The sequence below is a fragment of the Sphaerodactylus townsendi genome, linkage group LG01 (assembly GCF_021028975.2).
Source record: "Sphaerodactylus townsendi isolate TG3544 linkage group LG01, MPM_Stown_v2.3, whole genome shotgun sequence".
In the NCBI taxonomy this organism is placed as follows: domain Eukaryota; kingdom Metazoa; phylum Chordata; class Lepidosauria; order Squamata; family Sphaerodactylidae; genus Sphaerodactylus; species Sphaerodactylus townsendi.
In genome coordinates, this window is record NC_059425.1 from 23,898,880 (window position 1) to 23,914,164 (window position 15,285).

The 15,285-nt window shown below is 46.3% G+C and overlaps 1 protein-coding gene across 6 annotated transcripts in view; it reads right to left on the bottom strand.

The window, feature by feature from the left end:
* Positions 1 to 15,285, bottom strand: part of ARHGEF2 (Rho/Rac guanine nucleotide exchange factor 2) — a 199,412-nt gene that overhangs the window by 144,217 nt on the left and 39,910 nt on the right. For 4 of the 6 annotated variants that reach the window (XM_048513784.1, XM_048513776.1, XM_048513793.1 and 1 more), the window contains 2 exons: positions 3,554 to 3,737; positions 1,406 to 1,514 (listed from right to left, as the gene is read on the bottom strand). In XM_048513784.1, coding sequence (XP_048369741.1) covers positions 1,406 to 1,514; positions 3,554 to 3,737 — 293 coding nt within the window. Of the gene's footprint in view, positions 1 to 1,405; positions 1,515 to 3,553; positions 3,738 to 8,989; positions 9,091 to 15,285 lie in introns of those variants that run through there. The other 2 variants (XM_048513807.1, XM_048513802.1) reach the window with 2 other exon arrangements.

Sequence of the window (15,285 nt, forward strand, 5' to 3'; positions counted from 1 at the left end):
CGACAGCCGGATACAACATAAATGTGACTAGGTTAGGCCAGGGGGCAGGATTCCCCAGCTGGTTCATGGGCCTGATAAGTTCTCTCAAGGGGCCATGTCCAGCCACATGTAAACCACCCCTGATCTACAGCATCATGCAAGAGCAACAAACCATTTCTTTTTGTTACACATCCAAGCCTGTGGGATCCTCAGTCTCAAGCACTTCCCCTTTCGGTGTAGTGATCTAAGAAATTTTTTGCACTAAATGCAGGGGAGGGATGTCCAAGATATGAGGGGAACCCAGAGATGTATGGCCCATAGGGACATGGGGACACCCATGCCCCTGGGCGCATGCCACCGAGCCCCGCCCCCCCTTGCCTCCCTGAAGCTCAGGAGTCAGCCTGCACTGAGGCCGGGGGGCATGGCTCGGGGGCATGGCCACACCCACGAGCCACGCCCACAAGGGGCACCCGAAGAAGGAGTTGTCTCCAGGTGCCATTTTCCCCAATACATCTCTGGGGGAACCAACAATCTCATTCCGGATAAAGCAGTTTCATAAGTTCATGCTTCTGCAGCAAACATTAGCACCCACTAGGCATATCTAGGCAACTGACTATGGAACCAGTACATGCCTGAGATGGACAGGTACTCAGTTAGCCCTCTTGGAGGAAGTGGGGGATGGGCCATGGGCTGCAGCAGCCCCAGGCACTCAGGCGGCCAGGACCTTCCCCTATTACCAGGTCTGGAAGCAGTGGTGATATGGCAAGCAGCAGATTTATACACTGCCACACTGAGGCACCAGGAAGTAGGAAGGTCTATCTAATGGGAGCGGCCTGGGTGGGGGCACCATCCCCATGATGAATGAGCCAGCCCCAAATCCTAGTGGTTGGGCGAGTACCTATCCAGAGAGTTAAGGTAAAAATCTACATCTTGAGTAGTGGCCAGAAACCAGCTTCCAGCTGCAACAGGATCAGATGATCAAAGGAAAGATACCGCCCTACTTTTGCCATTTCCCCCTTGCGGACAGATCTTAAAAACAGATATCTCTGTTAACCACTAAGGGCTGCCATCACTCTAGAAAGACCTGGGATCTTAAAATCTCCCCTGGAACTCAAACTCACTAGCACAAGCACAATCCAGACTCAAATCTCTAAACTGGAGAATTGAGTTTGATTCCACATTCCTCCACATGAGCAGCGGAGTGGACCACATTTGTTTCTCCACGCCTACATTCCTGCTGTGTCACCTTGGGCCTGTCACAGAACTCTCTCAGTCCCACTTGCCTCACTAGGTATCTGTTGTGAGTAGAGGAAGGGAAAGGAGTTTGAAAGCTACATTGAATCTCCTTACAGGAGAAAAGGGGGGTATAAATCTAAATTCTTCTCTTCTTCGTCAAGGAGCTTATTCAAACAGTATCCCCACTCACCATCTGCATCTGGGTAGCTGTCAATGACACTCATGGAAACTGACTTGGACAGAGAAGTACAAACAGACCCTGGGGATGCCCGATATGCTTGCATCCTCATGGAATGTTCCTAGAGACAAGAAAAAACAGTTAATGCCATGCAGCCACAAGTCCTGATCAAGCAATGTCACTGGGGCCTGAATAGGATGAGGACTGAGGTTTTGTGTGTACTGCAAGACCCAACTACTCTGTACTTAGCTTTAAAAAAAAGATATGTTACAAAACCAGGTTTCCAGTTTCTCAGTTATTGCAGGTTCGCCGAAGCATATACCGTAGTCTGATTTGCCTTCCCTTTAATCTGCACAGTGTGTTGATCTGCACAGTGGGGCCACGTGTTACTATCAGATGTACAGTGATGATAATAACAATAATGAAGATGGGGCATTTCTTGATGCTTCAAGAAATGGGTTCTGCAAAACCAACCAGTGAGTTGATAGCAAGGAGGATTTTCTGAGCTGTGGAACCATCTCTTGTTCTTCACTTCATGAATCTGAGAGAAATCACTGAAAATACTGAGCAGAGCTAAAGGTGCTGGTTAAAACTAAACACTAAATACAAACTGAGAACAAGGGGAATGTGGACAGGAAAAGAACAGCAGATGAAAAATAAGCCTATGTCCAGGAGGCTAAACTGATCCAGGCCTTCTGAATATTTTTTTCAGTGATGAGCCCTTGAAGCATCAGAATCTGGATACTAATACACAGATACCTGCAGACTAAAGGTTCAGCAAAACGAGACATGGAAGATCTGTGATCAGATCTTTCACTGTATTTTTTAGGTTGACAAAGCAACTGTGGGGAAAAGGCTAACTCTTCCTTGATACAAACCAGTTGTCAGAGTCGTGTAGTGGTTAAGAGCAGCAAACTCTAGTATGGAGAACCAGGTTTATTTCCCTGTTCTTCCACATGAAGCCTAATGGGTTACTTTAGGCCAATCATAGTTCTCTCAGACCTCTCCAGCCCCACCTGCCTCAAAAGGTACCTGTGGTAGGGTAGGAAGGGAAGGTGATTATAAGCTGCTCTTGGACTCCTTAAAGGTAAAGTAAAGCAGGGTAATAAACCAGCTCTTCTTCTTCTTCAAACTACTGATATCCAAGTTGAGGGGTGTGGGAGACACAAAAAAGGTGCCTATTTTTCCCCCTGAGGGGCTAACAAGTTCTTGAGGCATCTGTGTATGAAAATATTTATGCTGGGAGGAAAAAGTACAGGAAGGAAAGGGTTAAATCCTCCCTCTACCTACATCATCCAATCAATCAATCAAATCCAATCAAAATTGGTCCTGCCGCTACTATAACCTTTCTTCGGGTGCTGCTTTTTAGCCTTAAAACAAAATATTAGGAAATCTGATTACCTGCCTAGCTTTCCCATACGTGAAGGAGTGCAATCAGAAGTGAAAATACTCAGGTGCCTGCCTCTGTCAACAGAATACCACAGCTAAGGGAAGTCCAGAGCAGCCCCAGTCACTGGTCCAAAAATGAGCAGCTGCAGGCAGTTCATTCCTTTCCTGCTAAAAAGAACTCTGGTACAAGTGCCAGTTCCCCTGTGTCTGCAAAGCTGATGGGAAGATAATTCTTAAAGACTAACATCTGCACTGATGTTAAAGACAAACTTTAAGGTGTCTTAAAGCACCTTAAAGACTAACATCTGCACTGGCTAGAGCAGGGGTGCCCAACTCTGGCACCCCAGATGTTCATGGACTACGATTCAATTGGCCATGCTGGCAGGGGCTGATGGGAATCGTCGTCCATGAACATCTGGGGCACCAGAGTTGGACATCCCTGGGCTAGAGGATGAAGGGTTTCTGGGTAGGAGCTGAGTCACCACCATCCCAGCAAGAACGCCTAACAAGAAAAAAACCAGTCCGCCCTGTAAATGCCAAAAGTCACTCAAAACACTAGTTCTGGTGTCCTAAAATAATCTCCTTCCTCTCTCTTTCCTGTCTAACTCCCCTTTGCATGTCTTGTCCTTCACTTTGTAAGCCGATGTCCTGTTCCTTTTAATGTACAGCTCCTGCACCCAGCACTATGTGTCAGATTTCAATTGCTGACAGCTGATCTGGGAGGCCAGCTTTGGGTGAAAAGGGTGAACAAAGCTATAAGTGACTAAATACCTGAGCCACTTCCAGGTCATCGTCCTCTTCGTCCTGGGACAGGACAGACTCCATCTCATCACTGCTCCGAATGATGGGGATTCGACGGGGATCCATTCTGCCCCGAGAATGCCTGTCCATCTGCACCGCAGAGGAGTCAATCTCGTCGGGGGCTAATCCTTTCAGGCTCACACTGGAAAGGAAGCTAAGAGATCAGTCAGTGAGAATGTTCCTCGTTTATTTCTTCATTTGACCCAAAGCTGAATCCCCCCCCCCCAAATATACACATGCTCCCAATGATGAAAGTCGGTCTTCCAGCAAATGCACGAGCCATTGTGCAGCAGCTGGTGAGCGACCAATAAGGTTGCCAGCTGGTCTCTGGAAAACTGTCACGTTCCTTTAATGGAGACTTAATGGAATATCAGTTGTCAGGTGATGTTACCTATCTCTCTCCATATACATTTTAAAAGTTCAGTGGAACCTTAAAGACTAACATCTATTTCAGTATGGACTTTCACATGACTCATGAAAGCTCATACTGAAATCAGTGTGTTAGTTTTTGTTTTATCTTATGTTTGTTTTATTTTGCTACGACAGATTAACATGGCTACCACTGTATGTCATGAAACACTTCAGCTGAATATTTCCACACATGAAGCCTCCTTTAAGAAGGAAGGACATTCTTCTCCTGGTCAGTTAACAACCCTAATTCATATCCCCTGGCAGAGGCGGAGCTACCAGGGGGCCAGGGGGTGCATGTTGCACCGGGCACATGCCTGGGAGACATTGTGAAAATCCCCGTGTGGCACTCCGAACAATCTCTACCTCGCCCCTCCACAGTGGGCAGCACCTCCCCACGTTTCTACACTTAATACCTTATTGTAAGAGCAGTTGCAGACTGAAGTAGCCCAGCCTCTATTCCCTTTTCAGGGAGTTGAAAACGCCCTGGTGGGAACTACACTTCCCAGGTGACCTTGCAAGCCCCAAGGTCTCATGGGAAGTATAGTTCCCACCAGGCCGTTTTCAGCTTGAAGGGAACAGGCTGATTTTCCAGGCTGAACTAAGGTAAGTGTGGGGAGGCGGGGGGCAGGGCGCTGCGGGGGGCAGGGCGCTGCGGGGGGCGAAAAACACAGAGTGCGTGGGCCAGCTACGCCTCTGTCCCCTGGCCTCTTGACCTAAATAACACAAGGCTAGCCTTATCTCTTGGCAGGTCTCAGAAACTAAGCAGGGCAAGCATTTGTATGGGAGACCACCAAGGAATACCAGCGAAATGATACAGACACTTGAAAATGCTAGAGGGTTGCCAATGGTCAGCTGTGACTTGATGGCAAAAAAAGGCTTAGCCCACAGGTTCTCAAACTGTGAGCCAAAACCCAGAAATGGCCTACTATGGCTGTCAGCTCCAGGTTGGGAAATACACAGAGATTTTGAGGGTGGAGCCTGAGGAGGCCAGGGTTTGGGAAGGGGAAAGACTTCACTGGCTTATAATGTCACAGAGTCCATCTTCCAGAGCGGCCATTTTCTCCAAGTGAGCTGATCTCCGTCACATGGAGATCATTTGTAATCCCAGGAGATATCCAATCATCACCTGGAGGTTGGCAACCCTACTCATACCTCTCTCAGACAAGTTGTAAGGCAAGCAAGAAGAAGGAAGAATGGGTGGAAAGGTTGAGTGGCAAATTTTTGATTGTTCCTATATACTGCACAAAATGACAGAAATACAGTCTTTCAGTGGCGGAGCGCCAAGGAGACGGGGGGTGTCGTGCACCGGGCACACGCCTGGGGGTGGAAAATCGCCCCCCCCAGCCGCTGCTCCTTTTCCCAACACCCACCGCAGTGTGCGCCCCCCCCCCCCGCGGTACACACATTCCCCCTGCCCCCCTTCCCACACTTACCTATGTTCCTTTTCTATTTCTAGCAGGTACTTTTGGGAAAAGCAGCCTCTTTTCACATCTTCAGGCTAAAAACTGCCCTGAGGGAATCTCTAGGCATGTTCCCAAGTGAGACCTTGGGGCTCACAAGGTCTCCTGGGAAGTATAGTTTGTCAGGCAGTTTTTTCCCTGAAGTGTAAAGAGGCCGCTTTTTTCAGCCTCAAAAAGTACTAGAAATAGAAAAGGAATGTAGGTAAGTGTGGGAAGGGGGGCATGCCGGGGGCGCTAATGAGGGCCAGCGAAATATGGGGCTGGAAAAAAAACACACTGCGCACCGAGCTTAAAGTTTGAAAGCCCCAACCTTGTACAGCTACTCTGTAGCCTTTGTTCAATATTAACAGATATGAGATGCTGGATTTTATGTTGGGAAGGGAGAAACTCCTCCTTCACAAATACCCTGAAAATTCCAGCACGTTTAGAAGTCTCCCTTCAAAATGTCTGAGAACCACTGGCTTAGCTACTCAAATCAAGCCGCTCAGAAAAGGTACAGAACAGATTTCTACAGAGTTCACCAAAGGAAAGGGAAAAGATGCATTTGGAGCAAAGATAGTAAGGACACTACCAGAACACCCCCACTGCTCTACAAATTATGTCTGTCTTAACCTTTAAGTTCTACTAGTTTGAGCCGCCCTGGAAAGCGCAGGCTTAAGATGGCAAAGGGTAGGTAAATGTCCAAGTTTAAATGTAATCTTTCTTTGTAGGGTATAGCTGCGATTGCTGATGGCTTTAAGACTTCTTTAGGAATGGATGGCCGTAATTCTAAACAAACTGCATTCAATATGAGTTTCAGAGCACAGTCCTGGCCTAAACCCAGGATTTCGGGTACAAGCTGATGTGCTCGCCCTTTTAAAAATTGTCAATGAAGGAAGCAATTCAACCAGGCAGCTTCTCCCGCCCACCTGTTCTCCTCCCCAAGCCTATCATGTACCACCCACAGAGAAGACGAGAAAGAACAAGGGATGCACACAGAAGAAACCACAATTCCACTGGGTCTAGTTCCCTGAGTGATTTAAAGGGACAAAGCAATGCCTGAGTTGCAGCCTAGCAACCCTCTTCCAATACCTGGTTAACCCCTTCATCTCCCATGCGCCAGGTTGCCAGCTAGTCAAAAGGAAAAAGGCATATTCCAGCCATATGCATCTACTGCTGCGTGGACCAAATTCCTCTGTTGCCACCGATCTCAGGCTCATGTTATGCCATGGCAACAAGGTAAATCTTTAAGGTGCCCCCCGGGTTTCCATTTTACTTCACGACCATGGACTTAACACAGCTGTTCTTGTGAAAAAGTCAGAGAAAAAGTCCTCCAGAGTTGGGGTAGATCCAACCAACTTTTCTGCTGATGAAATTTATTTATTTTATTTATTATTTCATTTTTATACCGCCCTCCCCCGGAGGCCTCAGGGCGGTGCACAACACTGGCAAACAAATAAAAGCGAAAAATACAACGTTAAGAATTAAAATGCAGAGGAATAGAGAGGAAGGGTCCTGCTTGACCATCCAAAAAGGTTATGTTGGGGATCATGGGACCTACGTGGACAAAAGTCATGTAAATTAGGGCTGTAGTAAGCAAGGGAGATGAATGAAATTGAGTGGGAAAGCTGGCTGGATGCACCCCTTTGCCTAGATTCTGACATACAACTCAGCTCCTTTTTAGAAATTAGCAGGTCTGAACCCTTAGCTTTTTTAAAAAAGTAAATCTCTAATCCTTGAATTCCGGAGATAGGAGTCCAAATGTGCTGATAATCTTCTGCTTAATTGGTCAATGAGAAACAGGCCTTCTCCCACTGTCTGTTTTTCTGGCCAATAAGGGAGTAGATTATCAACTATAATTTACATGTTTGTCGCAATTCTCCCAGAGCACGTGTCGGTATAAGCAAACGACCCATTAAAAGGATTATTCCTTCAGTTCTTCTCAAACTGTGTGGAAACGGTCAGAAGCAAACCCAAAGCAACTAGTAAGCAATGCAAACAAGTCACATGCATAATTAGCAAACAATTAACATTTTTTAAAATAATCTTTATTCATTTTATATAAATTGACAACATAAACACTCATTACCGCCTATCTAACCCTAACACCGTTCCCACCACAATTTGTGAGACGGTTTCCTCCCCTTTTGTGTTGTATTAACTAACCTATACTATTTACTTAAAAAAAACACCTCACCTTCTGCCTTTATTCTATCTTATATTCACTACTTATTTAAAATTCACAAATATTTCCCCCTAACCCTTCCTCTCCTTCTTCCCTTCCCCCACCTCTATCCCTTCATTTCCCATCTAACCTTAATTATCCATTTAAATTATTGCTAACTTTAAACACAATTAAACACATTAAACAAATTTATTGAACACAATTTGGATCAGTCTAACTGCAGACTTCCCCCCTGAGCATTCCACTTCTGCTTACATTCAATACATAATTATAGACTAAATAATGTGTGGAAATATAGCAAACAATTAACATTATAGGCAAACCCAGTCAGACAAAGTGACAGATTCTCCTCCCTAACAGGAGAGAATATCTCTTTTAAGAAGGTGCCCTTGTGATGTGCATGAGCATCATCTAAGAACAGACATTCCCAGGGCACAAACATTCTTTCTCTGGGCCCAGGACAAACTTGTAGTTTGATGTGCTCTCTCCGATCCCACCTCGTACATTTTGTTTCGTGACTCACAAAACTATTTTATTCCTAAAACTTCGTAAACAGGCAAAACAAAGTCATAAAGCCCAGCAGGGCCTTCCAAACCAGACCTTGGGGGGAAAGCTATTCTTTCTGCTTCATATGTGGGCCCTGGAAATCCTTCTCCTTCTCTCTCACATACGTGATATGCATAGACCCAATAGCATCGCTCACATTTGAGAAGAAATTGTCAGGTTTTGAGCCCAGTAGTACTGCAGAGCCCAAGAAGAGTTTCAAGGTTTAAGCTTTCAGTATGAAGAAGTGAGCTTTGACTCTTGAAAACTTACACCCTGAAACAGAAGCGTAGCAAGGAGGGAAAGTGCCGGGTGCACCGGTGCATCCTCCGCCCCCACCCTCGCCATACCCCTACAGGGGCGCTAACCCGGTGCGTGGCACACACCCCATCCCCTTGGAGCTACGCCTCTGCCCTGAAACTCTTGTTGAGCTCCACAGTGCTACCAGATGTAAATCAAAATGCTGTACTGCAGCCCAACACCCTGCAAATCTATCTTCAAGAAGAAATAGGCCTTCTGAGGTGGCACCTGCTGCTCTGTGGTGACGTGCACATCCCTCTGTCACTTTTATCCAAATCTTTGCACATTTTACAAAGATGTATTTTACTTCTGGGTGACAGGTGACAGTTTTAGGGGAAAATACAAAAATGAGGCCCGGTCTGTGGCAAAATCCTTCTACGAGCGTCCTGTCTTTGTTTTGCATGAATACAGGTTGTCCCAGCAAACAACCTGCTGCCCCCTGGAGTTTCAAACCCAGAGCTCGTGTCCCCTCCAATGGCACAAACTCAGCAACAAAATGGACACGCAAAGCAAACTGAAGTTACTCACTCGTTAAAACATGATGCCCGCTGACAGCCCAACAGATCCCTCCTGAGTCTACTATGGTTCTCGCTTCTTGCAACTTCCCAGACCTTAAGAATCGCTCTGTAGCAGACTTCCTTCTCAGCACCCCCCCACCACCACGCACCCCCATCCCATTGCATTTGCAGAAGTGGAGAGAGTGGTTTGGGTTTCTCTGTGTTTCTAAGCAACTCTTCTGCAGTGAACCACGGAGGAGGAGGGGGTAAGTCTCCCATGAGTTTTTCTGCTTTTGAAACAAAGAAACTGCACCCGCAAATGAACTTCTTCAGTCTAAGAAAACTGGTGGCTGGAACTCTCTTTCTGCAATACTGCCGCTATTTGTTCCCCACCTCTTTGCAACTTGTACACAAGGTGGCTTCTAATAATTAAATATTCATCATATTCTATAACAAATAAGCCATTTAAGAGACTTTCAAAGACATAATAAAACCCAGTCCTAAAATAAAAAAAATAACACTAACGGAAATAATAAAACCAGCAAGAGAGAATTTAAAACAAGCCACCTAGCTGTGAAGAGAAAGATCAAAAAGTCTACAAATTCTGGAGGAAGGGGGGAATGGTTCTATCTAGCACCTTCAGTTGAGTGAGGTTGGCATCAGGTTTATCAGATGAATCTGGATTCAGTAATTTAGCAAATACATTCTGGATTCTGAAGGGCAAGCAGGAAGCTTGTATAAAAAAAACAAAATCATCATGTTCAGAGCACGGGCTTTTCCACATTAGTTTCTTTTTCCCCCAGTAGTTCTGGCCTCATGCTACTTCAGTTTATCCCAGACTTTTGTGCACATTTTTGTAACTTCAGTTTTCTTCTCATTTTCTCTCCTCACCCCATCCCTCCAGGTTTTCTCTGATTCTTTTGGGACCACTTTTACCACAATCTTTTTCTGTAAGTGAATTTTGAATTTCAGCCTTTTCCTTTGCGTGTAATGTTTCTGCTGGTTTTCTTCGCCTACCCACCTCTATTTTTGATTATTGGCTTGTGGTGTGCAAACAAATTCCTCTTCCCCCTCCCAAAGATTAGTGGCTTTTCTTTTCTTTTTTTAAAGGCCCTAAAATATGACATGTTACCAACCATGGGCTAAGCCTATTCTGAATTCCCAGCTTTCATTGTTTAGAAAAGCAAGTCTTTAGCCTCTTCCTTACAGAAATATAAGGACAAGTGCATATCTCATCAAGGGAAGGTGATAGAGATTTTTTTAATGAAAGCTGGGAAATATATAATGAAGGTTATTAATATATCGATATTTAGGGTTTGATTGTTTTTTAAAAGGGGGGGGGGCTATGGCGCCACTGATGACTCCACTGATGATGACAGCACCCTGCCTTGAAAAGCCTCTTTATCGAAGTCATGTGTGGAAGAAAATAAACTGACTCCACAACCGTGAAAGTAAAGAGGGGGGCCCGAGGTGCAGAAGGATCCAGCCCAAACCAATTCCAGTGCTTGTGGATTGACTGCCAAGAACAGTAGGAGTAAGTTGAGTGTACGGAAAAGAACTAGTTTTGAAAGCCACTGGCGGAGAAGCAAGCAACAGGGGAGGGCTGTTGCCTCAAAGCTCTGTCTGAGGGATTCTCAGAGACATCTGGCAAACATCTGAGGGAAACAAGCTGTTGGCCTAGATAGTTCTTTACTGATCCAATGAGATTCTTCTTACCTTCTTATTACCAAAACAAGGATGCAGGGCAAATGTCTCACACTGGGTGCTATGCGACACCCTGGAGTTCAAGTAGCTGTGGAGGATCCCCTCTAATACCTTTCACCATGTAGCTTCACCATGTTCAGCAAGGACTCTCTCAGTCCACATGCATCTTCAATCACATTGAGAAAAATGCTGAGAAAATCTTGTGCTACCAGCAGATGGCAGCCTATGACTCCAATCAAAACCCAAAACTCAGAAGTTGGATCTGAATTTGGCTCAGCCCTACAAACTTCTCTTAAGTGCCAAGTTTCATTTCAGAAACGCAGTGAAACATCCCTTTATAAGGGTATCTAGTATACACCTGCTCTGGTAGCGACCAGAGCAGGTGTATACTAGATACACTACCTCAGAGTGTGGTGGAGTCTCCTTCTTTGGAGGTTTTTAAAGAGAGGATGGATAGCCATCTGTCAGGAGTTATTGTGTGTTCCTGCATTGTAGGGAGTCGGACTGGATGGCCCTTGGGGTATCTTCCAACACCATGATTCTATGACCCCTTAAAGTGATTAAAACATCTGAATTTATTTTGTCGCTTACAAATGTCAGGCTGTGAAAGATTCCAAATTTTATTAACACCTTGGAATATTTATCAATGTGCATGCTAGCTGGCAAAGTGAGCGTCTCTCAGCTTACCTAGAATGTCAGTTCCTGAAGAACTAGAATCTGAGTTCCACAAATATCAAGGGGCAGACTAACTAGCACAGAAGACTTAGAGTAATTGTCTCATATCCTCCACTTGGCTCAGCATTACAGGGTTGAGATTGACGGTGTTTCCACTTGGGTTATTAGCTCCGTGTTGGGAAGCTGTTTTCCCCTCTTCTTTTCCAGAGCAGTGTGGTGCATCTGTGCATCAGCTTTTCTCCTCCTTCTCAAACTGCTTTATTGTGAATTTTTTTGGAAAGACAGCAGCAAAGCCTAAGTGACTGCCACGTGGGTGGGATTTTCCTGGTCCTACCCGCAGAGCAGTCATTTTCTCCACAGTATCCATATCTTTTCCCTACTACTGCAACTGGGAAACTACCCACATCTTCATGTGGAAGATGTCTCAAAATAAAAGAAGAAAAGCCAGTCTCAGGGCAAATAACTGCTTCATTTTTAAAAAATTATTCAGTTCACAGGCTGCCCTTCCCCTCAGTGGGCCCACGGCCATTTCCAATAATAAATATTAACATCATCAATGAAACATTCTCATCCAAAACATGGTGCCATTACCCTCCCATGCTATATTACACCCATAACATTGTCATTCACATCAGGCATAAAGGAAGGAAAGGGAAGAGAAAAGATAGATAAAGGGAGGAAAGGGAAGGGAGGAGGCCATCTCTGGAAGCTGGAAGATATTGCTGATGCCTCAACCACAAGACTGGCAGAACAGCTCCGTCATACAAATTGTACCAAGTCTCACAGGGATCCAGTTGCACAAAGTGTTGCATCCAGCCAAGAAGGCCCTGGCCCTGGTTGAAGGCAGCTGGGCAGCTTCTGGGACAGGGATCACCAATAAGTTGTTGAGCTTGAGGTATGCTAAGGCTCTTTGAGGAATGTATTGGGATAATCAGCCTCGCAGGTACAACGGCATTTGAAGTCCGTTTAGGGCACAGGTGTCAAACTCGCAGACCTCCAGATGTTATGGACTACAGTTACCATCATCCCCTGCCAGCATGATGCTGGCAGGGGATGATGGGAACTGTAGTCCATAACATCTGGAGGGCTGCGAGTTTGACACCTATGGTTTAGGGCTTTAAAAGTGATTACTAGAACTTTGAACCTGGTTCAGTACTTCACCTAGCGCCAATGCAGTTGGTGGAGGAGCACTGGCTGGATGTGGGTTTGCCACAGGGTCCCCAAGACTGGGTCACTGCATTTTGAACCAACTGGAGCTTCCAGAGATGGGCCACCCTGCATTGAGCGAGTTTCAGTAGTCCAGCCTAGAGATGACTGTTGCATGGATCGTTGTGGCCAACTCAGGTTGGGACAAGTAGAGTGTCAGCAGCCTGGTGAAAGTGGTAAAATGCCATGCAGGTTACATTTGTGACCTGAGCCTCCCTAGATAGGGAGGCATCCAGGATCACTCCTAGACTCAGGACAGTTCACATAGGTGTTAAACGCATACCTTCGAGAGAAGGAAGCTGGCCACCCCCACCCATATCCCCCCCCCAACCTAGCCACAGAACCTCTATCTTCAATGGATTTAGTTTCAGCTCTATCAGGAGTGTCAAGGACTGAATCACCTTAAATAATGAAGTGGGGTGAGAGCTAATAGATGCAATGATAGCTGTCAAATATTCTTTTCTTGTGGCCTTAACCATCACCTCATAGGCCTTCATATGCTTACCATAAGATGTTATTGCCGCTCTATCATGAGTTTTCCACCAAAATCGCTCTAGTCGTCTCAACTAATGCTTTCTTCTCCTTAGCACCATCTGGAATCATCTGCATGACGTCCTAGTCACCCAGAACCATTAGCCTAGGTACCTCCAAGACCTAGCGCACAACTACTTCTAGGAGCCCCAGCAGGCACATTAGGTGGTTGGTACACCAACCAGATAGCCAGACTCTCCTCAATACCCCTCTCCAGGCCAACATAGTCACTACCTGGAATCTTCAGAACGGGGAGTACCCTGAAGGAGAAAGATTCCCGGTGTCAGCACTGCCACGACTACCCAACCCTTTGTCCAGGACTAATGGAGGATTAAGAAACCGTGGTGGGAGGGTAGGGCTGGTTTTTTCAGGGCAACCATCTCACCCTCCTTCAGTCATACAAGCCAGGTCCACTTGATGCCTTGTGAAATAATCTTTAAGGGTCATGGTTTATTATCGATGCATCTAGCATTACACAACATCAGTGTCTGAGAAGGATTAATTTTCCTAACCTCACCATCATTGAATTGTGGGATGTGATGAAAACTGGAAGACAACCAGGCCTTCCCATATCTCTGGCCTTTTCCCCTAACACTCGTTCTCCCACCGCCATACCTCCCACGCCCCCCAATAACTGGGATCCCTGACTTTATGTTGCCCCCTCCCTCATCTCACTTGCACACACCCTTACTTTTTCTCCAACAGTTTATATAACCATACTAGCAACATTTTAAAGCAGGTCACAACAATCCCAATCACCCTGGCCCCTTCCAACTTTTAGAAGTTCAGTGCCTATCTCTCCCTGTTGGCGACAGAATTCCTCCCAGTATCTTAAGGGAAGCACAATACTGGCTAAAATATCATGGGGGATGCACAACGCCGTGTCTATCTCCACAAAAGTTAATGCTGTTGGTCTTGCTAGGCAATATCTTAAGTGCTCTCCATCTTCTACCACAAGAAATGTGAAGGCCCAAACTAGACAGTGTCTGGGGACCACACCCTGGGCTCCCACCACAACCAGGAGAGGGCTCAGAAGGCCAGGGAGGAGCCTCAGGAGAAAGACTCACCAAGGGGCTGGGGGCGCACAGGGCGGCAGGCAGTGGCAGACAGACCCTGCAGAGCAAGGCAGTTTGTAGGAGGAGCCCTGCACTGGGCCAGCAGCTGCCCGGGCTCCAAAGGCTGCTCAGCGGCAGAAGAGGCCTGGAAGGCAGGCCACAGCAGCACCTGAAGCCCAGGCCCTCAGCAAGGGGGCTGGAGCAGGCCCAGAAGCCCCACTGAGACTTCTGCCCTCTTGGAGCAGTAACAGAAAAGAGGCGGGGCCCAGCCTGGTCAGGCAGGAAGGGAAGTAGGCTGGAGGCTCTGAGGGAAAAGATGGGGGCAAAACCCAAATAGGAGGGAGGGAATAAAAACAGTGACAGCTTGGACACCAGGGAGGATCGTCCCATCAGCCACGGCCCAACTCAGGACTTGTTAGCCTTGGGAAAGGGCCACTGAGGTGCAGCTGCACCCAGCCCCCTGTCTCAGGCCAGAGGAAGGGCGCCTCAGACCCCGGGGAGGAGCACCCTGGGCAGTGCTGGGGCTCAGGGGTTCAACAGACGTGACATGTAGTTGTGCATGTCATTCCTGATTTTTAACCAAAAAGCCTTGAGTGAAATAGCAGAAGGGAATGGACCTTAATCTTCTAGCCATTTTTTCCATTCAAAATCTCCCCCTCCAAGTTGTCTTTTCCCTGCAGTGGGGAAAAAAAAAATACAGGTACCAATAATAGCCCAGCTTAGCCTGGGCTTGTCAGAGCTTAGGAGCCAAGCAAGGTTGGCCATGATTGGTACTCAGATGACAGGCTCCCAAAAAAAGACAATACAAACCTCCTCTGTTGCCTGGAACACACTGTGGATGGGGTCACTAAGGGTTGGTTGCAGTGTGTGTGTGTTTTCATCAATATTTTTTCTATACTGGTTCAACAAGGATATGGAATAGGTGTTGAACTTGCAGTCCTCCAGATGTTATGGACTACAGTTCCCATCATCCCCTGCCAGAGGGGAACTGTAGTCCCACTAACATCTATGGAGGGGTCATGAAGTTTGACACCCATTCCATAATCCCAGTTTCGAATTTCAGTAATTCAACTTTTTTTTCCTTTAGGGAGTGTCGTTTTGTTAAAATTTTGTTAATATGAATTTCTCACTTTGCCTGTTCTTTAGGGTTTAGCTC